General features: G+C 50.5%; 1 protein-coding gene across 1 annotated transcript; it reads right to left on the reverse strand.

The window, feature by feature from the left end:
- Positions 1-240: 240 nt before the first annotated feature.
- Positions 241-18012, reverse strand: ANKLE1 (ankyrin repeat and LEM domain containing 1). Its single transcript, XM_079960447.1, has 9 exons — positions 17795-18012; positions 17216-17368; positions 14011-14116; positions 11387-11495; positions 6333-9098; positions 5350-5512; positions 3446-3617; positions 1940-2069; positions 241-1055 (listed from the first exon to the last, which is right to left on the reverse strand). The coding sequence occupies exons 1-9, from the start codon at positions 17905-17907 to the stop codon at positions 883-885; spliced, it is 3885 nt and encodes a 1294-aa protein (XP_079816573.1). The 5' UTR covers positions 17908-18012; the 3' UTR covers positions 241-882.
- Between the last annotated feature and the right edge of the window lie 96 nt (positions 18013-18108).

Genomic DNA, 18108 nt, shown 5'->3' on the forward strand with positions numbered 1-18108 from the left:
GGTGATGGTTGGAGGTGCTTCAGCAAAAGATGGACAGCTATAAACTGCAGGTCCTGCGTTAAAGCAGGGGTTTGTGTGTGCCAGGGTGGGATGGATGTCCTCACAGTGGCCCGTTTCAGCTCTTAGGTCCTCCTCCCCCCTTCTTGAAAGAGCTGCGAGAGCAGAGGCCGGAAGCCACATCGCCCACCAGGGGCAGGAGGAGTGGGGTGGGTGTGAGAAAAGAGGACAGGAGGCCACGCGTTTCTGCCCGATCCTAGAAAAACATTTAATTTTCACCAACTCTACATGATCCAAAGGAAGAGGAGGACCGAATTAGAAAGCTACATATAAAAAAAGTACAAAAGCATAAATTACAACATTAAAAACAGTAAAAGCACACGTCCGACGGCTACATATATATGTGTTTCTGAGAAGGGCACAGGAGACTCTGTTTAAAGAGAGATATGAACATTCAGTTCTGTCAATGTGCATCAAGAGCGAATTCAAGCTTGTCCAACACTGATCCTTCTCTCCTGTTGAGACATTGGGGAATCCAGTGGCAGGGAGTTCCGCATTCCCCATGAACTCCCAACTCCAAGCCGAGCTGGAGGGGGGTGGAGAGCCAACAAGGCAAGTCCTAGCCCAGGCATCCTCAACCTCGGCCCTCCAGATGTTTTGAGACTACAATTCCCATCATCCCTGACCACTGGTCCTGCTAGCTAGGGATGATGGGAATTGTAGGCCAAAAACACCTGGAGGGCTGAGGTGGAGGAAGCCTGTCCTAGCCCAAGCCCTTGGGCATGATGTGACGACTGCCTTGACCAGGCCACGGGTATCGTGTCGGTCGGGTCCAGCTGGTTGGGTGCTGGCCGCGCCGAGAGCGCCTCGCGAGCCAGGCAGCTGTCACTGGCCTGTGCGGATGTCCGCGGGGCGCAGCTGCCGCTCCCCCTCTGCCAGGAAGATCTGCATGGCTCTGTGAAGGAGGTGGGTGCCCAGGCAGCGCCTCCGCCTCATAGGCCAGCCTGCCACGATGCCGTAGTAATTCCCTTTCTTCTGATTGGTCAGCATCTTCAGCCCTGGAAGAAGACACAGGGGGAGCGTGAGCCGGTTGATCTCCCTAGATCTCCCAGTGGCTTTCAATACCACTGACCATGGTATCCCCGCCCCCTCCCCGGAGTGGATGTCTGAATTAGGACTGGGGGGGGGGGGAGGGTTTCCAGGAAGTGCTGCTTGGAGCTATGAGCTATCCTCTCTCTCTCTCTCTTTCTTATTTATTTATTTAGTAATTAAACCGCCCTATACCCACAGGTCTCAGGGCGGTTCACAAGATGCAAAATCACAACATAAAATACAAAATGCATAATCAAAATAACAACAACAACAATAATAATATATTATTACTATTACTATTACTATTATTATTACTATTTATACCCCGCCTTCCCTGGGCAGAGCCAGGCTCAGGGCAGCTAACACCAGTAAAATTACAACAAAAACATAATGGGGGGGACAATTTAAAATGCAGGTTAAAATGCAATTTAAAATGCAGCCTCGTTTTAAAAGTAGCCCATAGATCTAGACCATAAGGGGAGGGAAACATATGGGACAGACTGAGTCTAAACCAAAGGCCAGGCGGAACAGCTCTGTCTTGCAGGCCCTGCGGAAAGATGTCAAGTCCCGCAGGACCCTGGTCTCTTGGGACAGAGCGTTCCGCCAGTGCTGAAAAGTCCCTGGCCCTAGTTGCGACCAATCTAACCACCTTGCGACTTGTGACCTCCAAAGTGTTGTTATAACAACAACACAATAATCCCCCCTTCCCTGACACATTTTAAAAGGGCACACCCCCAATGTGGGGATCAAACCCATGACCTTGAAATTAAGGGGCTCACGCTCTACTGACTGAGCTATCATGGGATGGAGCCTGCCCTTCAGCCTTAGCCCGCTCTGGTATGTGCCTTACCAATGGCATCCACCATGCAGGCTTCTCTCGTGTAGGCTTCCACCGGAATGACGTTCTGGAAGCAATGCATGGAGATCACCCCCTGCCCGCTGGCCCAGATTTCCAGGATATGCTGGACTTTGGAGCAAGCCTGGAGGGAAGGAAGGGAGCAGGTTAGCGACAGAAAACAAGTCTTTGCTTTCAGATCTGTTTCAAGACAGGATGCCTCCCTCTGCCAAAAGGGGCCTGACTTATCCAGATGCATCTGAAAAAAACAGCTGCCAAGGCAGGAAGATGGCAGCCTCAGCCCATGCACACGGTTTCATAGGTGCCAACGGGTCTTGGACCCCTTTGCTCCTCCCAAATGGGGGTGGGGGGGTAAAATGGACTGGGCCTGAGCTGCCCCAGCCTCCTCTTCCATATGAGAGTGCAGGTAAGGCACCCAACCGCCCATCCACCTGCCTAGACCTGGCTTCCCTTGAGCCATAGAGGGGACTTGGGTGCCACTGCCTGGCAGGGAGAGGGTGCCTGGGCTGGGTCTGCTGTTGCCCCCCAGCTCCTGGCCTCAGCTTGGGCACCATTGCCTCCTGCGCCCAGGCCTCGGAAGCGGTTGTCAGGCTGGAGGGTGGGGTGGCAAGGCTCACCTTGGAACTAGTTAACATGGAACAGGTTGTTTATTTACCAGCATGATGCACAATTCAGCCAAACTTTTTGTGAGAAACATCACAAAACATCACATCTGGGTTAAATCACAGAGCCTAGGACTTGCCGATCAGGTCGGCGGTTCGAATCCCCACGACGGGGTGAGCTCCCGTTGCTCGGTCCCTGCTCCTGCCAACCTAGCAGTTCGAAAGCACGTCAAAGTGCAAGTAGATAAATAGGTACCTCTCTGGTGGGAAGGTAATCGGCGTTTCTGTGCGCTGCTCTGGTTCGCCAGAAGCGGCTTAGTCATGCTGGCCACATGACCCGGAAGCTGTACGCCGGCTCCCTCAGCCAATAAAGCGAGATGAACGCCGCAACCCCAGAGTCGGCCACGACTGGACCTAATGGTCAGGGGTCCCTTTACCTTTAAGGTGCTACTGGAAGGATTTTTATTTTATTTTATTTTGACTATGGCAGACCAACACGGCTACCTACCCATAACTAGAACTGTATTGATAGTTAGCGAAAACTATAAACACATACTTCTGGGCATAGTGATATTGTTATATTACTAGTCCTTATAAACGTTGTATTTTGCTACAAAAAAGAAAAGACCGCAAATATCCAACTCTCCACTCAACAGCCAACTCATACAATATGCTCAGGGCAGACTGTATACCAGCAAGCAGGGAGCCCCTTACTGTGACTCCACTGGCGTTATTTATCAGCTTGAAGAAGTCTTTTAGGCTCAGTAGGTCTTATTCCCAGGTAAGCATACAAGCCAAGCGCTCGCTTGGCTCCAGCCTCCCTCCTTCCAGCATTTGCCAGCAGAGGAGGGCCGGAGGGGAGAGCGGGGCACTGCCCCGTGCTTTGCTCTGCCTGCACCTGTCTGCCTTGCTTCCTCTGGCTCTGCTGGTAGTGCGTCAAGGCTTCGTAGAGGTGGCAGTACGGCCTGGAGCGCTTCCCCTTGCCCACGTAGAAGATGGCGCTGATGAATGTCCGGAAACACTCGGCTCGGCTGATGTACTGGCTGCGGAAGGGCAGGTTCTGGGTCACCCTGTCGGGCACAGGCAGAAGGGCAGAGTTAAATGGCGGAACTCGCCACCACAGGAGGCAGCGATGGACCAATAACTGGCAGTCTACCAGCTCCACCTGAGATGCAGGCGGAGACCCTACCTGCCCGTAGACTGTCTTCCCAGAGTGGTGCATGCTCTAGTTATCTCCCGCTTGGACTACTGCAATGAACTCTACGTGGGGCTACCTTTGAAGGTGACCTGGAAACTACAATTAATCTAGAATGCAGCAGCTAGACTGGGGACTAGGAGTGACCACATAACATCGGTCCTGAGAGATCTGCATCGGCTCCCAGTTCATTTCCGAGCACAATTCAAAGTGTTGGTGCTGACCTTGAAAGCCCTAAACGGCTTTGGTCCTGTATTCCTGAAGGAGTGTCTCCACCCCCATCGTTCAGCCCGGACACAGAGGTCCAGTTCCGAGGGCCTTCTGGCAGATCCCTCACTGCAAGAAGTGAGGTCACAGGGAACCAGGCAGAGGGCACAATATGGTCTCTGTGAGACACATGCACTCACAAAATGCAGCCCCCTAGATCGGGGATCAGGAACCCTTTCCCTCAGCCCGAGGGCTGCATTCCCTTCCAGAGGCGACATGCAGAGACAGAGGCCAGAGCAGGTGGAGAAATGGATGAAAATGCTACTTCCACCCAGTTAACCTAGTGGCATGATCAGAGTTCCAAGGGTGCATCCCAGCCAGGCCACCTGGGGGGTGTGGGGTGTGCAAAGCAGGAGTGGCAAGGATGTTCTGTGTAGCCTGGGGAGAATTTGGCCCTTGGACGCCTGGGCTTGAGCCTTCCCACCTGGGTCACAGAATCATGGAACCGCAGATTTAGAAGGGATCATGAGGGTCACCTAAGTCCAGCGTTTCCCAAACTTGGGTCCTTAGCTGTTTTCTGACCATGAGACTAGGGCCCTGCAGGATTTAATCTATTCCGCCTGGCCTTTAATTTGAATTCAGCCTGATCTTTTATTTCCCTTCTCTTCCCTCCCCTTTTATGAAGATCACCCGCTCTGAGATCCCGCAGCTAATTCTCCCTCGGCCTCCTCGCTGGCCCAAGTAGGACCAATTCAGCCAGCTAGCCCTGGGGATTATCTAATTGATTTTTGATTTTTATTGTTATTAATGTTTTTATACCGTATTTTATGCTGCTTTTATAATTAAGTGATTTAAAGTGTTTTAAATTTGTTGTTAGCCGCCCTGAGCTCGGTTTTTGAACCGGGAAGGGCGGGGTATAAATAAATTATTATTATTATTATTATTATTATTATTATTATTATTATTACAATTCCCATCATCGCTGACCACTGGTCCTGCTAGCTAGGGATGATGGGAGTTGTAGTCCAAAAACAGCTGGGGACCCAAGTTTGGGAAACTCCGATCTAGTCCAACCCCTGCAATGCTCGAACCCACAACCCTGAGGTTAAGAGACTTGTGCTCTACCAGCTGACAAACTCTTCTCCGTTTGAACTGGTGATCAGATGGGGCTCTGAGGCCGTGGAGCAGAGGCAAGGAGAGAGAGGCCCCAAGCCCTTTCCTCGCATGGCCAGAGAGGCCTGACAACACCCTAAGGGTTCTGTTCCGTGGAGAAGACTGCACGCTGTCAAACTATATCCTCAGTCTTCGCCCAAAACTCAGCTGAGTCTGAAAACGTAGGAATTGCCTCCTGTCCCCCCAGCGGCAGCCGGGACGGCAGAGTCGGGGAAAAGCTTCCACACCTGGGATCCAGGAGCAGATAGTTGAAGCTGGACTTGAGAAGACCCTCCCTCCACTTGCGGCTCTTGTCCGGCTGGTCGAACTGCCTGGACAAAGCCATCTCGTCCTCTTGGCCATCTGGGATCTGGTAAGTGTCCAGGGCAGAAGACAATTCCGGGCTGTAGCCTGGAGGCGAGTGAAGAACAGACAACCCCACCGCCACCAAAACAGAGAAGTTTGTTAACACATGGTGGAGAGACGCACACGACACGTAACAAGGAAAGAACGATGGAATATTATCTCAATATACGATCACAGCGGACTTTTGTTATATTGTGCACGAGCAGAATGGCGCTGAGCGATATACTGATATATTGTCCTAAACTGGTTTGAAGTCCACATCGTGATATCGGTTTCATAATTTTGGACCTGGCAATACATTGCAAATTGTGTGTGTGTGTGTGTTGTGTAAAAGTCACAATGTGGGAAAAACAGTGAAGCCAGCCGGTGCCTCTACACAGCTTCGTTCTTATGTCAGACGTCGTGATATTATCAACATTTCGCAATGTTTAGCTGGTGATATATTGCGATGTTGAAAACCAGATATCGCCCAGCCCTAGATCAGAACAGGTGTACGTGTGTGTGGTGGTGGGGATTCGTGTATTAATATTATTATTTTTAAGAGGAGCTCTCAGCCCCTTAGCCTGCAAATTAGAATCAGCAAAGGAGATATGTAAACCACTCCCCACCCTCAACTTTAAAGGCATGTCAGTTAAAGGCAAAGAAGTGCATGGGATGCCCTTTCTGGAGATGACCCTGGAGTATAGCTGTCAACTTTCCCCTTTTCTTGCAAGGAATCCTATTCGGAATAAGGGAATTTCCCTTTAAAAAAGGGAAAGGTTGAGAGCTATGCCCTGGAGGGTTTGAACCCGGCACCGTGTGCATGCAAAGCAAGGCCTCAACCAATGGCTTGAGGCCCCCCCCCCCAGGCAAAGCAGCGACTCACCTGCAGAGCCCTTCCGGGCCTTGGTCTTCGGGTCGCTCATGAGCTTCTCAAGCAGCTGCAGGTAAATTTTCCTGGTGAGTCCTGTTACAGGACCCGGGTTGACACCGAAGTCTCGAAGCTGCCGGACTAGCGCTTCGTCTGAGAGGTGGCTCAGCTCAGAGGCGGCTGGCGGAGAGCTACTGCCCACATCTGCCGGCCCGGCCGCTTGACCGGTGTATGCCCGCCAGTCGTAGATGACGGTGTCTTCGGAGCTGGTGGTGTTGGCCACGGAATCGTCCATGCAAGGGATGTGGCGCTCCACGAGGGCGTGCCCTTCATCCTCGTAAAGGTATTCCACGGGCTCGGTGGCGCTCAAGTTCACTGGACGGCCACCGGGCGACAGCTGGACATCTTGGGCAATGGGACTCATCTGTCCGGACGGGAAGGTGGACACTCTCGTAGCAGGCAGCCGGCTGAAGCTCACTCGCGAGCGATTGGCCTGCCTCTTGGTCCTACCACGCCTGGCACTTAGCCGCTCAGGTTCACCCCGAGGCAGCACAGCACCCAGGCTTTCTCGGGCACCATTCCCTGGGTGCAGCTTCTCCTCCTTCAAGGGAAGCTCTTCCTCTGAATCTGTCGCACGGTCGCTGCCACATTTGGTGTCAGAACGGTCATACTCTCTGCAAACATCTCTCCCAGAACTTCCTGGTGTATCCGGGCTGATGAGAGGGCAGCCCGAAGGGAGGGATCCTGAGCAGCTGCCTGGCTCACAGCTGCCAAGACCAGCCCCGATTAATACGGTGTCATCGAGTCCACCGTTCTTGCCTCCAGCCGCACCAGGCAGGCCGCTGTTCCTTGGGCCGGCGGATCGATCCTGCCTCTCGCCGGAGGCTGGAACCTGCCCTCCAGGGTTTCTCGTCCGCCTGGGACGCTGTGGCACCTCCAGGGTCTCGTCGAAGAGGGAGGACGAAGAGCTGGCATTGTGCGCAGCCGACGCCATCATGCGGCTTTTGGTTCGGGGCGTAACGTGCCGGGGGCTTTGGTGGGGTTGGAGCAGTGGTGAATGGCAGACCCTGGTTGCCAGCATCATTGACCTCAGCTTGGCCTCCAAGCCGGCAGGCTCCTCTTCTCTGGTGCTTGGAGGGGTTTGGTGAGGGACAGCCATTGTTTCAGCCACATCCCAGACCATCCCGGGAGGGACAGAGCTCTCATTTCCCGGGGAAGACGTCTCTTGAGATGACTTCTGTATGAGCACCGTTTCTGGAGTCCACAAGTGCCCTTCCACATCCTTGGTGCTCGTGGAGTGAGACGCTCTCCTTTCCTCTGTACTCAACCTTTCCTGAGCTTCAGGTGACCCACTCCCTTTTAGTTTGCCTTGCTGTTCCCAGGTACCAACTCTCCCAACGATGGGAGAGGAAATTTCTGAAAGGTGCTCATTCTCTGCTCCAGAAATCCCTGGCTTCTGCGTTTCCCTCAATGGCGGAGACTTCGTGCCTTGGTTCCCCCACTTCTGCAAAGGGCATTTTGCAAGAACCTGGGTCGTTTGGGAGAAACCCGGCTGCCCGCCGTTCTTGGGCCGTTCGTCCTTCCCAAAGCTGCACAGGTCCAAAGGTTGCCTCCCAGCGCATGTGTTGGAAGAAGCCCCCTTACAACCAGTTCTGTCACACAAATGTCTCAGGCGGTCAGACCTAGCAGGAGAATTCCTCTCGCTAAACGCCTCAACCGGCTCTCCGGAGCTGCTTACCGGTCCTCTAGAAGATGGGCCTAAGGACAATTCTGACATTAAACTGTTGCTCCCAGTATTGTGGGAGATGCACGTGGAACAGCTCAAGCTGGCCTCCCTTCCCTCCTGGTTCTGAGCCTCGCTGCAGCGGAGTGCTTCCGTAGTGCTTGCGTAATATTCGCTGTCGCATGAGGCATACTGGCCACTGCTTGAGCTTTCACTAAATGATTTGGCTCGTTCGGTGCCTCCACCCAGATTCCCATAGCCGCTCGGCAGGAACTCCGCATTGACCACGACCGTCTTTTCCAGGTCCGAGACTGCTGCAGCGTTCTCTCGGGTGAACAGGTAGGCGTGATCGGGCGAGGTGACGTCCAGCCCTTCGTGGCCCGTGGCTCTCACTACAAGGTCTGGGTCTAGGAAGCTGCCATAGTGGGAGAGGTTGAAGGTGGCGTTGGGATCCTGCATGCTGGCAACGGGATCTGCTTCACATTCGGACACAACTGCATGGGTGGGAGAGGGCCCAGAGATCTCCTGGGATCTGTTAGCATTTTGTATTTCGAGGCTCGCTCTCAGCTTGCGGTCGATTAAAGTGGAGGGGGGAAATGCGCCGTCTGGAGGCAAAGGGGACCCCTTAGCTGCAGTGCTCTGGACGCAATGAGTTTGGGTTGTGCCAAGATCTGCTTTGCGGGGCTCGGGTCCTCTGATGTGAAAACCCCGTGTTGCCAAGGGACTGGGGGCTGGCTGCCCAAGCATGCCGCCCAAGCCAGATGAGGCTGCCGTCTGAGCACAGAGGTCTCCCTGATTGGAGAAAGTGCTGGAAGCCAAAGAACACTCCGTTAGGAACGAAGAAGCGATCCTGTCCTCAAAGGAACAAGTTTTATCTTGGCTCTTTGGAGGACGAGAAAGGAAGGTGGGTGGCTTCGCATCCTGAAGGCTCTCATCTGGAGGATGCCGCAAGCTTCCGCCCGAGAGGATGGGGCAAGCGTCGTAAAGCCTCAAGGACCGCCCAGGGTTCAAGGTGTCTTCAGTCACGGTGGAGAGGAAGCTTTCTTCTCTTCGGTAGCCTGTATAAAAAAGAAAGAGGGGCAAACGAGGCTAGTATTATTTAATTTGAGCGTCTGAAATTAGGGAAACAGGAGTTGCTGGCATTCTGCCACACAGCTCAATCATTTTTGAAAATCGCAGAAAAGAACTGTAAAAGGTAAAGGACCCCTGGACAGTTAAGTCCAGTCAAAGGCGACTATGGGGTTGCAGTGTTCATCTCACTTTCAGACCGGCGTTTGTCTACAAACAGCTTTCCTGGTCATGTGGCCAGCAGGACTAAACTGCTTCTGGTGCAACGGGACACCGTGATGGAAGCCAGAGCACACAGAAATGCCGTTTACCTTCACGTTGCAGCGGTACCTATTTATCTACTTGTGCTGGTGTGCTTTTGAACTGCTAGGTTGGCAGGAGCTGGGACAGAGCAATGGGAGCTCACCCTGTTGTGGGGATTCGAACTGCAGACCTTCCGATCGGCAAGCCCAAGAGGCTCAGTGGTTTAGACCACAGCACAACCCGCGTCCCTCCATTTTTTAAAATATTAGGTTGGAAGGGGCTCCCAAGGATCATCAGTCCCAACTCCCTGCAATGTGGGCATTACAGCTATAGAATCCCTGACCGATAAGCATCCAATCTCTGTTTTAAAATCTACAGCAAAGGAAAGTCCACCACCTCCCAAGGGAGTCTGTTCCATTGTTGGAAAACTCTTACAGTCAGACTATTCTAATGTTTAGTCGGAATCTCTTTTCTTATTTGATGCAAGTGTCAAAAACTACAAAACGTAAAATATCCGCTCCGTAGATCAAAGATAAAGTAAGTGTATAAACAGGCAGAATATTACAGGCTGGGGGGTGGGTTTAAACTACAGTGGTGCCTCGCAAGACGAAAAGAATCCGTTCCGCGAGTCTCTTCGTCTTGTGGTTTTTTCATCTTGCGAAGCAAGCCCATTAGCGGCTTAGCAGATTAGCGCTATTAGCGGCTTAGCGGATCAGCTGATAAGCGGCTTAGCGGATCAGCTGATAAGCGGCTTAGCGGATCAGCTGTTAAGCGGCTTAGCGGATCAGCTGTTAAGCGGCTTAGCGGATCAGCTGATAAGCGGCTTAGCAGATCAGCTGATAAGCGGCTTAGCGGATCAGCTGATAAGCGGCTTAGCGGATCAGCTGATAAGCGGCTTAGCGGCTTAGAAAAAGGGGGGGAAAGGAAAAAAACCCCGCAGGAACTCGCAAGACATTTTCGTATTGTGAAGGAAGCCCATAGGAAATTCGTTTTGCGAAGCACCTCCAAAACGAAAAACCCTTTCGTCTAGCGGGTTTTCCGTCTTGCGAGGCATTCGTCTTGCGGGGCACCACTGTATTCAGATTGGTAATAATCGGAAGGGCCGGTGGGGTGGGGTCACCTTCTTGAAACCGGCGTCACTGCAGATTGTGTGAATGGTAGTGAGCAAGGCTGGGGTTGTGAGGCTGCAGCAGCAGGAGTGCCAACGATAAGACACTGGATGCCTGGGATATTTATTGGGCGATACAAACAAGTTAATAACAACAGAGTTGTTGGTCAACTTTCTCTCCTCTGCCCAAAGATCTCGTAAGAGGATGCTCTCGTTTTTATCTTAAAGGGTACAGGTAAAGGTAAAGGGACCCCTGACCATTAGGTTCAGTCGTGGCCGACTCTGGGGTTGCGGCGCTCATCTCGCTTTATTGGCCGAGGGAGCCGGCGTACAGCTTCCAGGTCATGTGGCCAGCATGACTAAGCCGCTTCTGGCAAATCAGAGCAGCGCATGGAAACGCCGTTTACCTTCCTACCAGAGTGGTACCTATTTATCTACTTGCACTTTGTCGTGCTTTCGAACTGCTAGGTTGACAGGAGCAGGGACCGAGCAACGGGAGCTCACTCCGTCGTGGGGATTCGAACTGCCAAGCTTCTGATTGGCAAGCCCTAGGCTCTGTGGTTTAACCCACAGCGCCACCCACGCTTTCATCTTAAAAACTACTAAACCAGGCTTCCTCAAACTCGGCCCTCCAGATGTTTTTGGCCTACAACTCCCATGATCCCTGGCTAGCAGGACCAGTGGTCAGGGATGATGGGAATTGTAGTCTCAAAACATCTGGAGGGCCGAGTTTAAGGAAACCTGTACGAAATATTGTAAACAGGTTCATGTTTTCTCATGCTCACACTTCCGAATTTTTTTGCTAAGCTCTGTTTCGGTATAGCAAGCAAATGAGAATGTAAAGTTTGAAATCGGGGGATAGGAGGCGAAGATAACATTGCATGGCGGGGGGGGGGGCAGAGAGCTTGACTGCTTCTCCCTACTTACTCATCCAGAGGTTCTGCTCCTCTCCAGCCTCATTCAGGAACCCTTGCAAGATACGGAGGCACATCTCGTTCCCTTCCTCCAAAGCCAGGTCGATGGCAGTGTTCCCGTCCTGGGAGAAAGAAAAGGCTAGAGGACCAAGGAGCTGGGCCTCTCCTCCACTCCCTGAGCTAGCCTGGCTTGCTAGTTCTCTCCAACCAATTTCCCTTCCCTGCCCCTCCTTATTCCAATTAACGTGGGCCAGGTAACCAAGAAAGAATTTCGCAGCTTCAACTCGTCAGCTGGCAGTGCTTCGGTTCTCCCCGGAATGGTTTCTGGTGACATCAGTGGGTCTACTCTAACTATCTTTGTAATAATAATAATAAGAATAAAAATAAATTTTATTTATACCCCATCTTCCCCGGCCAGAGCTGGACTCACGGCAACTAACATCAATAAAATTTCAGTAAAAACATAATAAGAAAAAAAGAAAAAGAAAAAAAGAATTTAAAATAAGGTTAAAATGCAGCCTCATTTTCAAAGTCAAAACCATAAGGGGAGGGAAACATAAGGGTCAGACTGAGTCCAAACCAAAGGCCAGGCGGAACAGCTCTGTCTTGCAGACCCTGCGGAAAGATGTCAAGTCCCGCAGGGCCCTAGTCTCTTGGGACAGAGCGTTCCACCAAGTTGGGGCCAGTACTGAAAAGGCCCTGGCCCTAGTTGAGACCAATCTAGCGACTTGCGACCTCCAAAGTGTTGTCATTTGTGGACCTTAAGGTCCTCCGCGGGGCATACCAGGAGAGGCGGTCCCGTAGGTACGAGGGTCCTAGGCTATGACTAGAAGAACTTAAAAAGAGCACGGCTACTGGATCGGGTCAAAGTGGGCCCAGACAGCATCCCGTTTACCACAGAGCCCAACCAGAAACCAGCAAGCAGTGTCCAAGCTCAACAGCAACTCTCCTTTCCTGCAGTTCCAGGAACTGGTATTCAGAAGCATGGCTTCCTCCGAACAAGGACTGGAATCCCACAAACACTCGCTTGGGAGCAAGCCTGCTTGAACCTGATGTGATTTTACTTCCAAGCAGGGTGGATAAAAATCAATGGTTTAAAAAATAATTAAAAAAACAGATTTTAAAAAAAATTAAATTGGATTTTTAAAATAAAATGCTTTTGGAAGAAAAATCTTTCTAAAGATAGTTTTCATTTAAGTTACATTATAGTCCAAAAGCTATTAATCAGGAAATAAGGATTTGTTTTAAGTTTTTCATGTGTGCTAAAACTCAGTCTAAGTTTTTTTTTAATTGTTTAACCACATCAGTTACAAACATGGATACATATGCTATAATGCTATTGTTTTAGTTAGTTTAAATTGTTATTAAGGAAATGATTATTTTTCTCCTTCCAATAAAGTACAGCAGAAAAGTTCTCAAAATATTAACAGTTAACTTATTAAACCTCACAATAATTTCATAATTAGCTGTCTATGTATTTCTAATAGTGTAACCCAATCAGTAATTTTTGATTTAACTGTAAAAACTACAGTCGTGGCTGGGAAGTCGAATGGAATCCATTCCGGAAGTCCGTTCGACTTCCAAAATGTTCGGAAACCCAAAGCACGGCTTCTGATTGGCTGCAGGAAGCTCCTGCAACCAATCGGAAGCTGCAGAAGCCCCATCGGACGTTCGGCTTCCAAAAATAGTTTGCAAACTGGAACACTCAATTCTGGATATGCGGCATTTGGGAGTCAAAATGTTCGAGAATTAAGCTGTTCGAAAACAAAGGTATGACTGCACAGTCGTACCTCGGGTTACAGCCGCTTTAGGCTGTGTTTTTTCGGGTTGCTGCCAAAACCCGGAAGTATCAGAATGGGTTATGCGCAGAAGCACCGAATCACAACCCTGCACGGATCATGTTCGTAACCCGAACATCCACTGTACTCTGAAAACGTATTATTCCAAAAACGAAACCTTCATCTGGTTGTAAATGTGAAGATTATACCAGCAAGAATGAGTCTTTCTGTAAAAGAAAATATGATTTAAATCAAGTCTTACTGACTAGTGATTTAAATCAGTTTGATTTAAATCAAATCCACCCTGCTTCCGAGTCAGCATGCAAAGGAACGTGCCAGGTTTGCATGAGGCAGGCTTTCGTGTCAGAGGTCGGTCCCAAAAGAGGTGTGGTTTAAGGGCAGCAGGAAGGAAAGTGACCGGCAGAATCCGAGACCAGGGAAAAGAGGCGGCGGAAGAAGACTGGATAAAGTTTAAAGACTATCTGCAGAAATATTGTAAAATCAAGGAATGCTAGAATGATGTTGGAGAGCAATTAAGTGGTTTTTAGCTGTAATGCTTAAGAGATAGGGAAAATAAGCATTTGAAATAATTAAAAGAATTAGTGGAGGATTTGCTGAACAAACATTTGGAATTGGAATATAAGAAAGGGAGGTGTGAGGAGGTCGGGGAAATAAGTTAAAAGAAAATAAGTGGATGGAAATTTTATGTGTTTTTAAATTGTTTTTATTTCTTTACTTTTGTATTTTTGTTGTTTCTTTTTTTGTTTGTTTTATTTTTGAAAACTTTAATAAATATTTCTTTAAAAAAAAAAAAAGTGTCTCTGCAACCCTGTCTCCCCTCCCCCCCACAGTGGCCTACCTGGTCTTCCAGGTGGGGATCTCCTCCTTCCATCAGCAAGAGCTTTAGGCACGTGTAGCACCCCCAGGCGGCTGCCACATGCAAGGGGGTGAGACCGTCCACAGACCTGAATCACAAGAAAATCCTGGGATTGCACCTTGCACAACGTTAGGTGCCCAAGGCCTGAAGGGCGTCAAGAGCCCCGATTTATTGCAATGGCCTGTTGTCACGAACAACGGGCAGCCAAGCACCCAGCTTAGTACTGGCAGCAGCTCTCCTACCCAGCGCCCCCAGCCCCCACCCAGAGATTCATACAAGGTGTGCATGCTCTATCACTGAGCTAAGATCTTTCCCTTTAAAGTAAAGCAGGTCTCTGGATCTGCATGGTTCCTGACGTTAAAATTTTATTATCTTGAGGTCAGACCTCGGTCCAGTAGACCTGAAGGAGCGTCCCGACTCCCATCGTTCAGCCCGGACACTGAGGTCCAGCTCCGAGGGCCTTCCGGCGGTTCCCTCCATGCGAGAAGTGAGGTTACAGGGAACCAGGCGGAGGGCCTTCTTGGTGGTGACACCCGCCCTGTGGAACGTCCTTCCATCAGGTGTCAAGGAAATAAACAACTGACTTCTAGAAGACATCTGAAGGCAGCCCTGTTTAGAGAAGGTTTTGATTTTTGGTGTTTTAAAATTTTGGCATCTCCACCCCCATCGTTCTGCCCAGACACTGAGGTCCAGCTCTGAGGGCCTTCTGGCGGTTCCCTCGCTGCGAGAAGCCAAGTTACAGGGAACCAGGCAGAGGGCCTTCTCGGTGGTGGCGCCCGCCCTGTGGAACACCCTCCCACCAGATGTCAGAGAGAACTACCATCTGAAGGCAGCCCTGTTTAGGGAAGCTTTTAATGTTTGATGCATTACTTTATTTTAATATTGTGTTGGAAGCCGCCCAGAGTGGCTGGGGAAACCCAGCCAGATGGGCGGGATATAAATAATAAATTGTTATTGTTATTGTTATTGTTATTATAGACCACTGGTTGTGCAGGTCAAATCTGTGTCCAGGGCAGCTGTCTACCAGCTCCATCTGGTACGCAGGCTAAGACCCTCCCTGCCTGCGCATTGTCTTGCCAGAGTGGTGCATGCTCTGGTTATCTCCTGCTTGGACTACTGCCATATGCTCTGTGTGGGGCTACCTTTGAAGGTGACCCGGAAACTGCAACTATTCCAGAATGCGGCAGCTAGACTGGTGACTGGGAGCGGCCGCCGAGACCACATAACACCGGTCCTAAAGGATCTTCAATAGCTCCCAGCACATTTCTGAGCACCATTCAAAAGTCAAAACTGACGCTTAATGCCCTAAACGGCCTTGGCCCAGTATGCCTGAAGGAGCGTCTCCACCCCCATCGCTCAGCCCAGACATGGAGGTCGAGCTCCGAGGGTCTTCTGGCGGTTTCCAGCCTGTGAGAAGTGAGGTTATAGGGAGCCAGGTGATGGCGCCTGCCCTCTGGAATGCCCTCCCATCAGATGTCAAAGAAAAAAGTAACTACATATTCTTTAGAAGACATCTGAAGGCAGCCATGTACCGTGGTTCCTCGCAAGACGAATGCCTCGTAAAACGAAAAACTCGCAAAACGAAAGAGTTTTCCGTTTTTTGAGTTGCTTCGCAAGACGGATTTCCCTATGGGCTTGCTTTGCAAGATGAAAACGTCTTGCAAGTTTGTTTCCTTTGTCTTGCAAGTTTGTTTTCTTTTTCTTAAAACCATGCATTCACTTCGAGGAGCAACTCATAGCACGCGGTGTGGTAGCCTTTTTTGAGGTTTTTGAAACCTTTGGTGATTTTCGAAGCTTTTCCAAAGTCCATGCTTCGCAAGACGAAAAAATCGCAAGACGAAAAAACTCGCGGAATGAATTAATTTCGTCTTGCAAGGCACCACTGTATAGGGATTTTTTTTTGGTAATGTTTAAAGTTTTATCTTATTACAGTGGTGCCTCGCAAGACGAAATTAATCCGTTCCGTGAGGCTCTTCGTATAGCGGTTTTTTCATCTTGCGAAGCAAGCCCATTGACAGCTTAGCGGATTAGCGCTATTAGCTGCTTAGCGGCTTTTAGCGGATCAGCTGTTAAGCGGCTTATCAGCGGATTAGCTGATAAGCGGTTTAGCGGCTTAGGAAAAGGGGGAAAAAAGGGGGGGAAACCGCAGGAACTCGCAAGACATTTCGTCTTGCGAAGCAACCCCATAGGGAAATTCGTTTTGCGAAGCGCCTCCAAAACGGAAAACCCTTTCGTCTAGCGGGTTTTCCGTCTTGCGAGGCGTTCATCTTGCGGGCCACCACTGTACCTCGGGTTACAGATGCTTCACGTTGTGCATTTTCGGGATACGGATGCACCGAAACCTAGAAGTTCCGGAATGGGTTACTTCCGGGTTTCTGTGCTCAAGCATGCGCAGAAGCGCTAAATCGTGCTTTGCGCATCTGCAGAAGCGCCAAATCGCAACCCACGTGTGCGCAGAGGTGGCGCTGCGGGTTCAGAACGTGCCTCCCGCACGGATCACATTCGCAACCTGAGCGTTCACTGTATGTTGGAAGCCGCCCAGAATTCCTGGGGCAACCCAGTCAGATGGGTGGGGTATAAACAGTAAATTAATTAATTACTATTATTATTAAATAGGATGTCCCTATTTTCACCGGAGAAACACTACAGGGTATGCAAATAATCTGATGCCAAATACGTTTGCTCACACTAGATGCCCGCTGGTGGGTTCAGAGCTCATTTCCCCATGGATGTAGCAGAATGACCGTGCAGAATATGGTCAAAATGGTCCAAGGCCTGGAAACGATGCCTTATGAGGAACGGCTAAGGGAGCTGGGCATGTTTAGCCTGGAGAAGAGGAGCTTAAGGGGTGATATGATAGCCATGTTCAAATATATAAAAGGAGGTCACATAGAGGAGGGAGAAAGGTTGTTTTCTGCTGCTCCAGAGAAGCGGACACGGAGCAATGGCTCCAAACTACAAGAAAGAAGATTCCAGCTAAACATTAGGAAGAACTTCCTGACAGTAAGAGCTGTTTGACAGTGGAATTTGCTGCCAAGGAGTGTGGTGGAGTCTCCTTCTTTGGAGGTCTTTAAGCAGAGGCTTGACAACCATATGTCAGGAGTGCTCTGATGGTGTTTCCTGCTTGGCAGGGGGTTGGACGCGATGGCCCTTGGGGTCTCTTCCAACTCTATGATTCTATGAATACCTGATATTGGGGTCTCCGCCATACCGGAGGATGAGGGCAAGGCACCGGATCCCACTCTCCTGCTCCATGCCGGCGGCAAGGTGGATGCCGGCAATCCCCTCAGGCAGAACCAAGTTAGGGTCCGCACCCTGCTGGAGAAGGGCTTCGACCATCCTGGGAAGCAAGGATACAGCAACAAAGAGATAAAATTCCAGGAATTAAGATCTGCAAGCCAAGAAGCCCCCAAAACCAGTTGGGGAGATTTACGTTTTGTAATAATCAGTGCTTTTTTCTAGGGGTTCTCCAGGGTTCTGGCACCGTTTTTCCCTAGAAGAAAAGCACTGATTAAAAGTGTGTCACTTACTGTAACTTCATGGAAAGTACCGGCACCTTTTTTTCTAGAAGAAAAGCACTGGTATTATTACGATATTATTATTATTATTATTATTATTATTATTATTATTATTATTTCCGGGGTAGTTTTTGTTTACATAATAAAGCTTTTGCAAAGCCAGAAAGGAACAAACGAAGAAAAGAGGGAGAAGCCGCTAGAGAAATTCACGTGTACACGTGAACAGGCGCATTCACACATGCGCTTACTCGCACTCTCCGCCCGACAGAGCCTCGCGCAGCCGGACCGAGAGCGGCAGGGCGCCTGGTTCCATTCCGCCACTAGAGGGCGGCCGAGGGGCCGAGGAGGCGCATCTGCGCATGCTCACTCCGCCCGCACATGCGCAGATTTCCCACAGGAGGCAGCGGCTACTTTCATCCCCGCGCGGCCGGCGGCGGAATCTCGGCCCGGCGGGGTCGCCTCGAGACGCAGCCGAAGAGCCGCCCGCGCAGCCCCGGCCGAGGGCCGCGCGCCCGCCGCGGCTCCCTCACAGCCGCAGTCGCAGCGGCAACGCCGCCCCCGC

The sequence above is a fragment of the Podarcis cretensis genome (genome assembly GCF_951804945.1).
Source record: "Podarcis cretensis genome assembly, chromosome: 18".
Taxonomy (NCBI): domain Eukaryota; kingdom Metazoa; phylum Chordata; class Lepidosauria; order Squamata; family Lacertidae; genus Podarcis; species Podarcis cretensis.